Below are 15,501 nucleotides of genomic sequence, written 5' to 3'. Positions count from 1 at the left end.
CAACGAGGGTATAAATGGTTCAGTGGGAAGATACGAGCCTTCATCTATTGTCGCAGTGACGTTCACAAATCGGGAAAACGCAGTGGCTATGACGAAAAACAGAGTCATGTACGTAGGTGGAAGATGCAATTGGTTTGACCTTTTTTTTTTGGAAATCCTTCAAAATCCCATCCTAAAGGGTGTGATTGTATGAGTCATATTTTTCAACTAAAAAAACTAAAAAAATCTTTTAAAATCATTCAAAGTAGCTTTTTTTAAAAAAGTTGTAATATTTTGAATAACAGTAGATTTTAAGTGAGTTTTACAAATTATGTATTGAATAACAAGAGATTGTGAATCATTCTAAATGATTTTATCTAAATTTCAAGTTGAATAACATAGGATTTTTAAAAAGTTTTAAAAATCATCAATTGAATAACAAGTGATTTTAAGAATACTTTAAAATCTTATAAAATATGAGTTTAATATCCCCTCGTACTCTCTGGGCTAAATATAGGGTTTTCAATTAGCCCGAAAAAATAAAAGGGCTTTGGTGTGTATCCCACCGCCTCATACGAGTCTCTAGGTTTTTATATATATATATAATTACATCCTCCTCTAGTTTGTAGTTATCACATCCTCCTCATCGTCTCGTTTGTTTACCTCACGTTCTTTAAAGATTTCTAGCTTCTTCCATTATATATGTATGATTACATTAGTGCCAAAATTGTTTGTTTTTGTTGAGTTTAGAGTAGTCTTTTAAACAGTAATTATTTTCTTCTTCCTGAGATTCTTTGATTACGTTTTTATTTCTTGATAAAAGTGACGAATACTTGAGAAAGGGGCAATCGATCGAAGTTGTATAACCCTAAAGTATAGGTCACAGATTAACTATGTCAAGTCTTCTTCACGAAGAAGTCATGGCGGAGGTCTCATATGCCCGTATCATGCATTACCTTACGGAACAGCGTCGCTGTCTTTACCGTTTTGTACTTGGACATGAGAACCTATATACTAAAAATAAATTTTACCAAATTTTTACTTTTGTCAAAAAAATCTGGTTTTTCATTATTTTTCCTTTTGTCATTTTTTCTTTCTTCTATTATTCTTCCTTATGTGTAGCTTGCAACAAAGTGAGAAAGGGGCAATCGATCAATATTAATTTCCATATATCTATACAAACTCATAGAAAAAGAACTTTGCAACTAGACGATAGAGCTTATGGAAGGAAAATTCGCCTTTTTTTTTTGAAGAAAGGAAAATTTTCTTTAAAAGGGTGAAAACATGAATCACGAATGAGAACGACGTCATGTGGAATATTATGTTAGTGAACCCTCCGAGTAAAAATATTATGAAAAAAAAAATAAATTTGTTTGGTATACAGTATACTTCTCAACATAGCGATACAGTACAACTTTTCGTCCCCAGAATCTATATATAATAGCAAATCCATTTTTTTGTGTTATCTTTAATCCAACGGATGAGAATTGTTCTATTATTCCATCTAATGGTTGATATTTATTAATGATCCAAGAGTTGCAAGTATTTTTCCTTTAAATAATCGTGTGTTTTTTGTCATATTCCATCTTTTAAAAATCGCACCTTTTAATTGTTGCATCTATTCGTCGTACCTCCATCTTTTAAAAATCCTACTTATTTATTTTTGCACCTTTTGGTTTCACACCTATAAATTTTACACATTTTTATTTATTATATATAAACTTCTATGGAATACAAAAACAAGTTTCGAATTTATCGTTTTCAGAATATTTTTAAAAGTTAAAAATAAAATCAAAGAATTGTTTTATTGGAGTGTTTTTAAATTAACCTGCATCAATCTTTATATCAAGGTATGTTTATAAACTTGTTAGTGTCCATTCTGAAAAATTGGTTTTGTTCCCTTTTCGGTTTCGTTTTCATATATAGATTATAGATTAACAGAAATTTGGTTTTTCTGAAGTGTTTTGTTTGTCTATATTTTGTCGGTTAGATAATTTTATAATAGCAAACTCATTTTTTAGACACTGCTGACGTCATTTTTTTAATCCAACGGATAAAATTATTTTATTTTCTCATCCAACAGTTTAGATCTAAGATGATGTCATTAATTTATTAAATGAAAATGCACTTCTCTTCCTTCCCCAAATCGTCGCTTCACTTTGTTTAGCCCTTCGAATCAACGCTTCTCTATGTAAAAAACCTGTTCAATTGCCTCTTTTCAGATCTATATATTTGGAATTCGTTCAATCATTTTAGTTGTTATGGTTCACATTTTATCTATATACTCTCTTATTGTCGTGAATTTACTGCAAGGAGTAGTTTACTCTCTCTTCTCTTCGAATAACTGAACAGTTTGTCCGGTCGAGATATGCGTATTCGTTGGTGTTTTAACAAATGTATTACAGAATAAAGTCGACCCTTTTGATGTTTTTTATATTTTCTAAACCCAGTCATCATTAATCTTTGTTTTGTAAACTTTTTGTTTCTTAAATTTTTCAAGCCTATCGTTTGTCCCTGAATTCCATTTGTTGATGGTAAGTAGGCCTGCCATATTTTTGTAACGTTAATGTCTTAATTCTCAATGTGTAGATTTTATATTTAGATATTTTTTGAATGTTCGATTAAATGTTAAAACGAAACAGATAATGTTGCATTGCTTAAGTTATGTACTTTTACGTGTGGTGTTTATTTGCAGAGAATCTGCTATATATATTAATCCGTTTACTTGACATTATAAATCCAGTCTTTGTTTTCGTAAAATTCTCTTATAGTCAACAAGATGTGACACGATGGTAGATGTGACACCCTTACCATCGTTACTCTTTAATTAGGTTGGTGTTCTCTTTTATGTAACTCCTACCTCTTCTGTCTCTCTTAATCATTTTCCAAACAAGAAGGTCTGTAAAAATTAAACTTACCAGTGATCTTTTAACTTGTACGTTCTGATAGAAATGTAATCCAAAAAATAATATGGAAAACTGCAGATGGGAGTCACTTTCATTCCGACAGATGGAGAACTATATTGATTAGTCTCTGATGAATGGGGTTGAATTCATATATCATACATACCCTCTGAGTTAGTCGCTTAGTCCACTAATTGTCATAATTAAAGGCATGTTAATATATAAAGCCATATGTAGATTTTCTGTGGAACTGATATTAACCATCATTATAATGTACTGTTTAGATTGACTTTGATGAATTAGTTCATTTGCTGATTACAACTTCATTTTTGTTTGGATTTGATATTGTCTGAGTTTTCTTTAATTAAATCATCAAAGTTTCTGATTTTCATCACTTTAATCGCTCATGTTATAGACGGTAAACCTGTTGTTGTTATTAATCCGTGGATATGAAATAGCAGCTTTGCTTCGAAAAGTTTTTCTTCTAATCAACGACTTTTTTTTTCTTTCTTAAGTTAATAAACAATGATTCTTCGCTTTCAAAAGAAAAGCTTCGTACAAGGGCTTCTTCATCTTCAATGATTGTGAAACGCCCCTACTTGAACTTCTTTCTTTGTGTTTCTTTTATTTGAGTTTTTATTTTTCTAAGTGAAAATAAATGTGATTAGACTTTGAGTTTAACAAAGGTATATATACAACCACAATACGCTTTTATAGAGACGCGCGTATGCCCTCACAAGCCAAAACACTTGTTAGCAGAATGATGCGTCAAAGATGAAGAGAATTATGTTGCAAGTCATGACTCTGTTTGATGAAGGGTGGAGATTTCTTTGTTTCCAAACTTAAAGAGTGTTAAAGTTTTTTGTTCGAGGAAAGACATGCTGGAAAAATTTTAATTTGGCGGTGGTAACGTTTGGAAGTCAACACGCACCCGCATCACCAAAACTATCCACCTCCATAGACTACAGTTTGTCACTAACGTTGCACCGCTTGAGTCATGATTTCGATTCCTTTATTATCATATTGTATTCCTATATGGTATAGAACAGCTCTACAGGATCAAATCTAAGATATAATAAAATAATTAAAATATATTGGCCAGTTATTTCAAAAATCAAATAAAATATATGAAATAATTAACAGATGTTTAGACATTTTATCTGTTTGTGTTGTAACTATAGAAGGATATTATGATTCTTTACATTATAAATATTATGGGTATCATCTAACTCCCCTACCCTTCATAATGATAGTCTTATCATGGAGGGAGAGTAGTCAGAGAGGCATGTATGTAATTGAATTGATGTTTCAAACGAAAAAAAATTTCCGAAAGTCCGTCGCGGGTTCAGTACGATCAATATGAATCATTTATTTTCAAATGTTCAATTTCAATTAATCAGAAGTAATAACAACAAAGCTGCGAATCTTTTAGAGAAAAAATGATTTACAGGCCAGAAAAAAAACCTTTGTGAACATTTTCCATGAGGTCTTTCTTTATAAAAATAAATTTTGTTAAAATACTCGTATTTTTCTTCTTCGTAAATATAGTGATGCTCGATATAGAACAATGTTACGATTTCTACTTAACATGCTGCAACAATTAAAATTTATATTTCATCCAAGGGTTACTATATCAGTTTAACGAATTTAATTGGAAACTCTCCTATGTGTATATAAGTATATTTAATTTTTGGAATATTCTTTTGATGTTTGATTAGATGGGAAAGTATTTTTCATAATTCAAAATATGGTTTATCTGTTGTGGATTACGACGAGCGTAAGCCGATGATATTGTCTTTGGGCTTTGGCATTAACCAAAGCCAAAAGGAACAATGTTGAGCATCTTAAAATTATAAATCCAGTAAGTTAAAATTTATATTTCATCCAAGGGTTACTATATCAGTTTAACGAATTTAGTTAAATTTTAAGATGCTCACCAGTTAAGCCCAACATTATTCCTTCAATGTTGAGCATCTTACAATGTTGAGCATCTTGTTTTTTCCTTTTTGACTCTAAAAAAAAAAGAAATTAACTGGTAAGCATCTTAAAATTTAAGTGAACATATTTCATACATCTTTTTTCATATATACTAGGTTGGTACCCGCGCTACGCCGCGGGATTAATTTTTTTATATTATTTTTTATCATATTTTTCTCTTTTGTCTTTCTCGATTCATAATTTAATATATGTTATTTGGAATCAATTCATAAGTTTTTGATAATTTCAATAAATTATTATTATTATTATTTACATCATCATATGATACTTGAGTTTTTTTTTATTTCATAAATTTAGTTTCTGTTTAATATTTATTACCAAATAAGTTTAGGGATTACAAACCATTAGTTCTTGATTTGTTTCTCACTCACAAATCCTCTAGAACAGTAAGACATATTACTCTTTGATGTCTACATTTCAAATGTTTTTAATGGATATCTTAGAGTACTTTAGGTTTAACCACTTCAATCTTTTGTCTCATAAAATCTGACATAAACCAAAGATGAAACTTTTGAAATTTACTAAGATCAAAAGGAAAATAAAAAATGATAATTTTCACATAGAGAGTTCTATAAGTATTAGTAAGTAATTAATATGTATTGTACTAAACCTTGAAAAAAAAGAAAATGTTCTGATCCAAAGTAGCAATCTGCTCAATATCTTCTTCATTTAAGACCTAAGTCAAGAAAAAAGAGGTGAGTCAATTTACACAAACACTAATATTTCTTCTTGAATCAACCCTAAAAGCTTGAATAAAAACGACATCTTTACTTCGATTGGACCTGCAAAGAAATTAATGAACTTTGTTATGCCCAAGTTGCTATTTTGTGAATTTTTTAATCTTTTGTATATCAGACGTCAATTATGTGGTTAGGGAGGGGCTTACCTGAGGAATTGATATCTCTATGTCTCTCTTCTCTTCTTCCTTCTTCTTCATATTACTATGTGTTTCTCTCTCTCTCCTCTCTCTCTCTCTCTCTCTCTCTCTCTCTCTATCTCTCTCTCTCTCTCTCTCTCTCTCTCTATTCTACCTTTTCAAATTTCTTCCCTATCCTAATTTTTAACCTTGCCTCTTCTTTCAAAGAGTTATCGATAACCGGAAAATTTAATTTCAAAATGTGTAGATTTTGATAAAATTCTTGTTCGAATTAATCAAAGGTGAATTTGGGAAGATTGTTTTGCCTCTTTAACAATGACCTATGCTTCTTCCATGTCTCGTGCTGCACGAGTCGTGCGTTTTCTTCTCTTTATGTTTGTTTCATTGAAGGCAAAACTTTGTGACGATTCTTTTGTTTTTTCTAAATTAGAGCAGTTTTATAGTGTGAAGGAGAAGAACAAACGATTAGAGTCGTCGTGTTTTTTTTTTTATTATGTTGGCAAAGGTCTATGAAGTGAAAGACAACGTGATGTGGCACATAGAGGTGTCAATCAGGCTGGCTCGGCCCGGTCCGGCCCAAAATCCGCAAAACCCGGATATATTTAAGCTTTTCTCGGCCCGGCCCAAAATATTTTCAAGCCTATATTTCAAAGCCTGACCCGCCTCTAACAGGGCTACAAGACTTTTCGGATCAAAAATTCAAAAATTCAAATCAATCAAAATTTTAGAGCTTAGTCCGATCGGGCTCGGGCGGGCCCGAAAACTCTTATACAAATATAATTATATTTTTTTTGTCCGAGCCTTGTGTTTTTCTAGACATATATTTTAGTCCGAGCCTGGTGTTTTTCAAGACCGGACCGAGCTGGACCAGCCTGCGGGATTTGGGCCTAATTGACATGCCTGGTGACACACAGTTTTTTTTATTGGTTTAGAAATCTTAGTTGTATTAATTGAAATGTATTCATTGGCTATTGATTTTAAATGAGGTGTCAACACCATGTTCAATGTTGAGGCTGATGTGTCACACAAGAAAAGCAACACATTGTTCTTTTATTGTATTGATATTTTCCTCTTGATTGATGAAACACTAAAAGAAATTTTAGATTTTATTTTTGCTTTATTGAAAAATAAATTTCTAATAAGTACATATGTATACTGTTAATTCAGATTTTTTATTTTAATGTATAAGAGTTTAATTAGTTGGACAACATGTATTACTATCATGGCATTGTATTGGCAATATGCTCGAATTGAGTATGTATATGGCTACATAGTATATATACTATAACATCAATTGTAACTTAAAACGATCAGTAGAGCATATATATACATATCTGTTTATGTTTCTATTTTTTCTCACATATGATTTGTGTTTTGTTCACATTGTACACTTTATATGGATCTTGATTTAAAGTTGATAAATGAGATCATGACTTTGGAACATTTCTATTTTTACTGATAAATGTCCCTATATATATCGGGCTAACAATAGAGTTTGTAGTTTTCTATTAACAATAGAGTTTGTAGTTTTCTTTTGGGTGCAAGATATAGTTATAACAAAATTAAGATGTGGTTATAACAACACAAATTAAGATCTCTTTGCCAAGCTAACGACTGCAGTGTGGAGGAAGTTACGAAAAAATGTTAGGCACTCCCTATTTATGTATATACTCCTTAGAATTCTCCTATTTTGTGCAAAGATTTAACTTATCTAGCTTATTATTATTATTATTTTTGTCAAAAAAGCCGACGATGATGGACACATCCAAATAAAAAGTGATTAAGATTATAAAAAGTTATAAAAATATATTTTTAACAAAACTTGATAAATCAGAAAAATGAATAGCCGTAAAACCAATTTAGAAATTCTACAATCGAAATACTCTCAATAAGAGAATTATTATCAAATTTCCTCTCTAAAACATGACTTAACAATGTTAATCTTTTTAAACTTTCATTTTTTCGTGCGGCAATGCACGGACCCACTTCCTAGTATTTCTTAAAAGAAGAGTCAACAAAGATTTCAAAAGTCAAGTCTATTCAACAAAAAAAACATACTACGACATTTTATGAAAAGAAATCTAAGTCTAATAATTACAAAAATTTCTGAATTGTATTGTACTACTAGTAATTAAGATGTTCGAACTTTGAAAATTGAGAAATCATGTCATGCTACATTTTATTTCTCCTCAAATATCTCCACCTAATAATCTATTTCTCTGCAATGACATATCGAGTGTAGTTCACGTAAGAATTTATATTTTAGAGTTTAAACCGTAAATTTGGAATTAAATGTTATGATAATCATGTTAATTGAATATATTATTTTTTTTGTTCCATAGTTTCTTCCAGTTATATAAATTATTTTCCCCAAATCATTAAATTAGAATCTCAACACAAGTAGTTGGATTGGACCCGACAATTCAATACAAACGCGTTTACTTTGACCTTGACTTTTCGTCGTCACTTTTCACATAACCATCCTCTGTTTCACGCTATCTACACTAGCCACAGAGAAGAGAGCCACAAATAAAAAATCAAATTATTGTTTCATATATATCGCCACTTCCCAAAAGCTTCTTGATTAGGAAGACACAAAAATCAAGAAAAAAGCCAAATTATGTCTTCTCGCGCCTCTTTCATCTTCCTTTGCTTTTTCTCCTTCCTTACTTGCTTCAAAGTTTCTGCTCAAAATCAAGATCACACTTACCTTTACCATATTTGTCCCAACACGACGACGTATTCAGGAAACAGCACTTACTTGACCAATCTCAGAACCGTTTTGGCTTCTCTCTCGTCCCGTAACTCCCCTTACTCCACCGGATTCCAAAACGCCACAGCCGGGAAAGCTCCCGACAGGGTCACCGGGCTTTTCCTCTGCCGTGGTGACTTGTCGCCGGAAGTTTGCCGTCGCTGCGTCACCTTTGCCGTCAACGACACTTTCAATCGGTGTCCTAAGGAGAGAGTGGTCGTGGTTTATTACGATGAGTGTATGCTCAGATACTCTAACGAGAGTATACTCTCAACCCTAAGCACCGGTGGAGGAATGTATATGTGGAACAACCAAAACGTTACATCTAACCAACTCGACCAATTCAAAGATTTGGTCGCGTCCACTATGAACCAAGCCGCCACTGAAGCTGCCAACAGTCCCAGAAAATTCAGCGCAAGAACAGCCAATTTTACTCGGTTGCGGAGTTTGTACGGACTGGTTCAGTGCACTCCTGATCTGACGAGACAAGACTGTTTGAGTTGTCTTCAACAAAGCATTAATCAGTTACCTACTGACAAAATTGGGGGAAGATTCATTATGCACAGCTGTAATTCAAGATACGAGCTTTACGCGTTTTACAACGAATCCGCCATTACAATACCTTCACCACCGCCGCCACCACCACGGCCGGTTTCTGCTCCTCCTGTGTCAGCTCCTCCTCGACCTGGTAAGCGCTCTGTCTTATTCCTCTGTTTTTTCCCTTAGTTTAATAGAAAGTTTCATCCTTTCGACATAATTTCGCTTTGCTATGTGTCTTTCATGATCTAATCTGTCTTCTTCCTCTGTTTTTTTCCCCTGATTTCTTGAAATTAGCTATGTTAATAGGGAAAGTTTCGTTCTTTTTCGTCTGATCTTAAGCAACTGATGTTTGGAAAGCAGGGAAAGGTGGGAATTCAAATGTGTTAGTGGTAGCCATTGTTGTACCTATTGTAGTGGCTGTTCTGCTTTTCATAGCTGGTTATTGTTTCCTTGCAAAAAGGGCAAAGAAGAGTTATGACACAACATCTGCATATGATGGTATAGATTTCGCATGATTCAGTCTTTCTAGCTAGGTTTTGAATGTTGATTAATGTCAATGGTCATCTTATTTTTCCTGCCTTCTAAGACTTTCGTTTGTGCAACAGGAGATGATATCACAACCGCAGACTCACTGCAGCTTGATTATAGAAAAATTCAAACTGCAACTGATGATTTTGCAGCGAGTAATAAGATTGGTCAAGGTGGATTTGGTGAGGTTTACAAGGTAACTATACTATACTTCCCTTGAGGTGTTTTCTTTTCTTGAAACTTAAAGCCAACACGTTTGGATAAGAGGATGATGTTGATATAAATAACAGGGCACGTTAACGGATGGGACTGAAGTTGCGGTGAAGAGGCTATCAAAGTCATCAGGACAAGGTGAAGTAGAGTTCAAAAACGAGGTTGTTGTGGTTGCAAAGCTTCAGCATAGAAATTTGGTCAAGCTTCTCGGGTTTTGTCTAGACGGAGAAGAAAGGTTACTCGTGTACGATTATGTCCCCAACAAAAGCCTTGATTTTTTCCTCTTTGGTCAGTTGAATTTTATTGCTTTGTTTCAATGATTCTTGACACTTGGGGTTGCAAATCTTTAGAGTTAACTGTATGAATGTGCACAGACCCTGCAAAGCAAGGTCAGCTGGATTGGACTCGACGATACAAGATTATTGGTGGAGTTGCTCGAGGGATTCTGTATCTTCATCAAGATTCACGACTCACAATCATACACCGTGACCTCAAAGCAAGTAACATTCTCTTGGATGCAGACATGAATCCTAAAATTGCGGATTTTGGAATGGCCAGGATCTTTGGATTGGACCAAACCCAAGAAAACACTAGCCGAATTGTTGGTACCTAGTAAGTCGATCTCCCTCGTAAATTCTCATAAGTTCAAGTTTTCTGAACATTCTTTTGTTAACATAGTTTTTTTGCTGTGGGTTACAGTGGTTACATGTCTCCCGAGTATGCAATGCATGGTCAGTACTCAATGAAATCTGATATCTATAGCTTCGGAGTGTTAGTTCTTGAGATTATAAGCGGAAAGAAGAATAGCAGCTTCTACCAAACAGACGGAGCACATGACTTGGTCTCATATGTAAGTTTTGAGCCAATCAAGTTCCATATTTACCTATAGTTGTAAGTGTTTTATTGATCTATTGATATTCTAGGCTTGGAGGCTTTGGAGTAACGGGACACCATCAGAACTTGTGGATCCAGCTATTGCAGATAGTTTTCAAAGAAATGAAGTTGTTCGATGTGTCCATATCGGTCTTTTATGTGTTCAAGAAGATCCTGCTGAGCGTCCTACATTGTCATCCATTGTTATGATGCTCACTAGTAACACTGTGACTTTGCCCGTCCCACGGCAACCAGGTCTTTTTTTCCAGAGTAGAATTGGAAAAGATCCTCTTGATACGGACCAATTTTCAACGACCAGGTCTCTTATAGGATCTGTTGACGATGCAACGATCACAGATTTATATCCTCGTTGAGTATAAATGATTATCTTCTTGCCTGATTCCTGAATCTATTGGTGTCGAAAATAAGTTAAATTGTTTTGTATTTTTAGTACTGTAATTGTAACCACAAGTCCACAAGCTTGCATGAGATATATACCATTTACAGGTTTCTTCTTGAATACGTAACACTGATTTTTTTTTGTTTTCCCCAAATTAAGTTTACACAATGATAAATCAGAGAATTTGATTCAGGTTAAAGAGTATAAAAATTAAACCTGTAAATAGTGTCTTAAATTGCAGTTTTTACTTCTGTAAGAACTTAACAAAGAAGCGATCTTTACAGAACTGACCATAGCATTTTACAATTAACAACATATAATTACAGAGAAACATGCAATATTCTTATGTCCATATGGAGAAATAAAATCAGAGGAAACATATCACTTCTTACGAACTAAATGAGGAAAAGACTTGCTAGAAGTAGACTGACCAGACTCTGATCCCTCGCATACCAGGTCCAGTTGCTTACTACGTGGGAAAAATCCCGGTAGGCGAGGCACTGGTAGAGTGACAGTGTTGCTAGTGAGCATTAAGATGATTGTTGATAACATTGGACGGTCTTCTGGATTTTCTTGAACACACAAGAGCGCGATATGGATGCATCTAGTGACTTCATTACTCTGATAATTCCTTCCAATCGTCGGATCCACCAGCTCTAATGGTGACTTGTTCCTCCAAAGCCTGGAAGCCTAAAACAATGAACAATAAATAACCTTTGGCATCTGTGTAAACATGATGAAATGTTGAAAGTTGAGGACTATATGCTCACATAAGTGACCAAGTTTCCAGCAGTACTAGTTTCATCCATCTGGTAGACGCTGCTATTTTTCTTGCCGCTTATAATCTCAAGAACTAATACTCCAAAGCTATAAATGTCAGATTTCATGGAGTATTGACCATGCATTGCATACTCCGGAGACATGTATGCGCTGAAAAACAGAGAACTCCGTTAATATGCAATAGAAAAAGATTCAGTGAACTTTTTTTTTTTTCAGCTAATATGAGCAGAACTTACTAGGTTCCAGCAATTCTGTTTGTGTTTGCTTGAGTTTGCTCCATTCCAAAAATAGTTGCCAATCCAAAATCTGCAATTTTTGGGTTCATATTTGCATCTAAGAGAATGTTGCTGGCTTTGAGGTCACGATGTATGATTGTGAGCTGTGAATCTTGATGAAGATACAGAACCCCTCGAGCAATCCCTCCAATGATCTTGTATCGTAGGGTCCAGTCTAGCTGACTTTGCTTTACAGGGTCTGCACATCTCCATGTACAATCAATCAGGTCAAAGCTCAAGAAGGATCTTTCTAAATAAGCAAAAAATATTGAAGGGAACCATACCAAATAGGAAATAGTCAAGGCTTTTGTTGGGGACAAACTCATAGATCAAAATCTTTTCTTCTCCTTCCAAACAGAAGCCAAGAAGCCTAACCAAATTCCTATGTTGAAGTTTTGACACAAGAACAGCCTCGTTCCTAAACTCTCTTGTGCCTTGTCCCGACATTTTCGACAGTCGCTTCACAGCTACTTCAGTTCCGTTAGAAAGCTTACCCTACACATACCATTGAATGAAACAAACATTATCAGTTTCAGTTATTACCCATAACCTATATGAACTTAGAAAAAAATGGAAAACAGAGACTTTCTTACCTTGTAAACCGCACCAAATCCACCTTCGCCAAGCTTATTACTCATTGAAAACTTGTTAGTTGCAGCTTCAATTGTCTTAAAATCGTATACCAATGAATCTGTAGTTGACATATCACTCTCAGCTGCAAAAAAACGTGTGTACTAGTTATGCTTCAATTTTTTTCCCTCTTGGCTAAAGGGACAACACATGCTGATAATGAAAGGAAAAAAATAAAGAGGTAAAACACAAAGAAACTAACATTCAATCTCAGTTCTTTGGTATGGTTTTCTCCTACGGAAAAGAACAAATCCTAGAATCAACAGTATCAAGACGGCAATAACAGTGGGAACGGTGATCGCCACAACAACTCCAGCTGAGATTCCTTTGTTATCTTCTCACGACACACACAAAAAGACAATGTCATATATTTCAATTCTGCTTACAGTCATAATAGATATTCCACAGCCGGAAGACTAACCATTGTCGGTCGAGTTGTTCTGATCACCTGCAGGTTGTGGCACAGTCACAGGAGGTTCTGGAGGAGGAGAAGCCACCGTAATATTATCAAAAGCTTTGGAATATGTATACAAATCCCACCGCAAAAAGCAGCTTGGCCGCATAACAACACCTCCTTGCCTCTGACCACAGCATGACTGGTAGTCAGTTGCGCTTTGTCGCAGACAATTTTCACAATCAAGAGAAGAAAGATCCGGCGTGCATTGCATCAAGGCATATATATTCCGGATAGGTGTCAAGGCTGCTGCATCAGCTGTGTAATGGTTATCACTAGAAGAAGGTGTGCTTTTTGCTGTGGAGGCTGTCGAAATCATACGAGCCATTAATCCTTCCCATATTGTCGTGAACTCTGTTAGATTTGAGTTGATATCCCCAGTGTTATAGAGCAGTGAGCGCGGGTCAAGATCTGCAGATCCAGAGAAAGAAGTGTTGGAGTAGCGCACATAGCAAAGCGTGGGATCACCTGGCCATGAATACGCTTCTGTTTGGTTAGGACAATTCTTTAAAAATTCATCAGACGCTTTCTTGATACAATCAGAACAGTCTTCTGATGTTGATCCTGGGATGCACATCCCAACTGCGTATACACGGTTCGGTTCTTGTCCGATCGAACCGTTGTAGTATAAACCGTCTTGAGCCGTGACATTAGAAGGAAGAGAAGAGAGGACGAGACGGCGATTTACGTCGTAAGTACTGTTAGGTATGAAAGTCCCCCTGTTCTCCTTGCATGTTTGAGCTGAAACTGAAGCAACACTGAAGCTTATGAGGACAAAGCAGAGGATTGAAAACAGAGTCCTCCTCTGTTTCATTGTTTCTTCCAGATTTTCGTAAAAGCCAAATCTTTGTGTTTAGTGTTTTATGCAACTGTCCGTTTCTTACCAATTTAAACAACAACATCGAAGTTTCTATTCCAAATTTCTAATATTGAATTCGTCAACTATCAACTTGATAAACAGTGGTCCGTTTATTTTTATTTTTTTTGTCACATAAACTTTGGTCCTTTGAATTTGCTACATACACGGTCATAAAAACGAGTATCATAGTCAAAGATAAAAGTCAATGATATTTTCTTTGTTCACATAAAATAATAGGGATATCAAACCCAGTGACGCATGGAGTGATGGAGAGGAACAAGATAAAGTATTAAACTTAATTGTCAATGTCTTTGAAGGTTACGCAATTAAACCAGTTTTGGTTTATATTATAGACTTGGAGAAAACCTCTTTGAATCGTATAGTACCTGTTATTAAGTGTTGGTGCGAGATTTAGCACCCACGACATACCAACCTAAACCGAAGGTAAATCGAGTAATCTTGCACATCAACTAAACCGAGGGATCCCCTTTGGACCAGCTAAACAGGCTTATAAGCAGAAGCCCGGCGAAGTCACTTGACCGATTTCCGAGACCGCCTCCTAAGCCCGACCTGATCATCAGAAGAGGAAATTTACCATATTTGAAGATTCGAGATTTAAGGAAAATAGACTTATCTTGTAATCAATACATTCATATAAATAGAGAGGTACCCATCTCCTTGTAAAATATCCAATAATCAATACAAAAATCCTAATTCCTCTTTGTTCTTGGGAAACCATAACTTCTTCCTCAAGAGATATCAATTCCTTTTGTTCTTTAAGCTTTGATCGAGTTTCTTTGAGAAAGTTTTTTATTGAATTTGTTTTCCCCTTCAAACAAATTCATTGTGTGAAACTCAGTTTCTACATTAAGTCATAAACTGGTTTGGCTTAATATGATTGGTTTTGAAAGAAATAGGTGGTTAGAATGTTGATTTGGGTTCAGGTTTGGGAACAAGAAAGAATAGGAAGGGAAAGACAGGTTTACTTGGTCAAAAAAAAAAAAGTCCATAAGGTTAAGTTTGGTTAAAATCTCCAAGTCTCAAAGAAAAGAGATATTAAGTCTTGTTACAGTCTCCTAGAATCAAAAAGAAAAAAGTAAAGAAAAGTCAAATAAGATTGGAAGTATAGCAATAAAAAAAATAAAAAAAAGGGGACTAGTGTTTAAAATAAAGAGTAGCTTTAGAGATTTACAAAAAGAATAAGACCAGAAGTTATAAAGGAAGTTTAAGAGCTTAAAGTCTAGCTTTTGGGTTGAAAAGAAAGAAAAGAAAGATGATAAAAGTGTTAGAAAAACTTCTAGGTGGGTAGAACATCAAGAGTTAAGCTTTGTATGCCCAAATTGTTCTCAATCTTAGATTGTTTCACAACTGTCTATTGTTCCTTCTTGTTTGAGAGTAAACCATCTAAAAACACTTATGCCAACCCACTTTAAAGTTTTC

At 34.6% G+C, this 15,501-nt stretch overlaps 2 protein-coding genes across 4 annotated transcripts; one reads left to right on the top strand and one right to left on the bottom strand.

Moving 5' to 3' along the window:
- The first annotated feature begins 8,182 nt into the window (after positions 1–8,182).
- On the top strand, positions 8,183–11,183 carry LOC104722703 (cysteine-rich receptor-like protein kinase 10). Of its 2 annotated transcripts, XM_010440907.2 has the most exons (7): positions 8,183–9,197; positions 9,410–9,547; positions 9,655–9,773; positions 9,868–10,078; positions 10,165–10,402; positions 10,490–10,640; positions 10,714–11,183. In XM_010440907.2, the coding sequence occupies exons 1-7, from the start codon at positions 8,378–8,380 to the stop codon at positions 11,035–11,037; spliced, it is 2,001 nt and encodes a 666-aa protein (XP_010439209.1). In that variant the 5' UTR covers positions 8,183–8,377; the 3' UTR covers positions 11,038–11,183. The 2 variants fall into 2 exon arrangements, with proteins under 2 accessions (XP_010439209.1, XP_010439210.1); XM_010440908.2 differs by lacking the exon at positions 9,410–9,547 and having other exon boundaries at positions 8,217–9,197.
- A 103-nt stretch (positions 11,184–11,286) lies between these two features.
- LOC104722702 (cysteine-rich receptor-like protein kinase 11) lies at positions 11,287–14,111 on the bottom strand. Of its 2 annotated transcripts, none has more exons than XM_087475750.1 (7): positions 13,170–14,111; positions 12,951–13,082; positions 12,712–12,833; positions 12,403–12,613; positions 12,080–12,317; positions 11,834–11,993; positions 11,287–11,745 (listed from the first exon to the last, which is right to left on the bottom strand). In XM_087475750.1, the coding sequence occupies exons 1-7, from the start codon at positions 14,014–14,016 to the stop codon at positions 11,680–11,682; spliced, it is 1,776 nt and encodes a 591-aa protein (XP_087331876.1). In that variant the 5' UTR covers positions 14,017–14,111; the 3' UTR covers positions 11,287–11,679. The 2 variants fall into 2 exon arrangements, with proteins under 2 accessions (XP_087331876.1, XP_010439208.2); XM_010440906.2 differs by having other exon boundaries at positions 11,287–11,753; positions 13,170–14,110.
- Positions 14,112–15,501: the final 1,390 nt, after the last annotated feature.

Source organism: Camelina sativa, chromosome 11 (assembly GCF_030686135.1).
Source record: "Camelina sativa cultivar CO46 ecotype springtype chromosome 11, ASM3068613v1".
NCBI lineage: Eukaryota > Viridiplantae > Streptophyta > Magnoliopsida > Brassicales > Brassicaceae > Camelina > Camelina sativa.
Note: the sequence above shows the minus strand (reverse complement) of the source record. Positions and strands in the feature narration are given on the sequence as shown.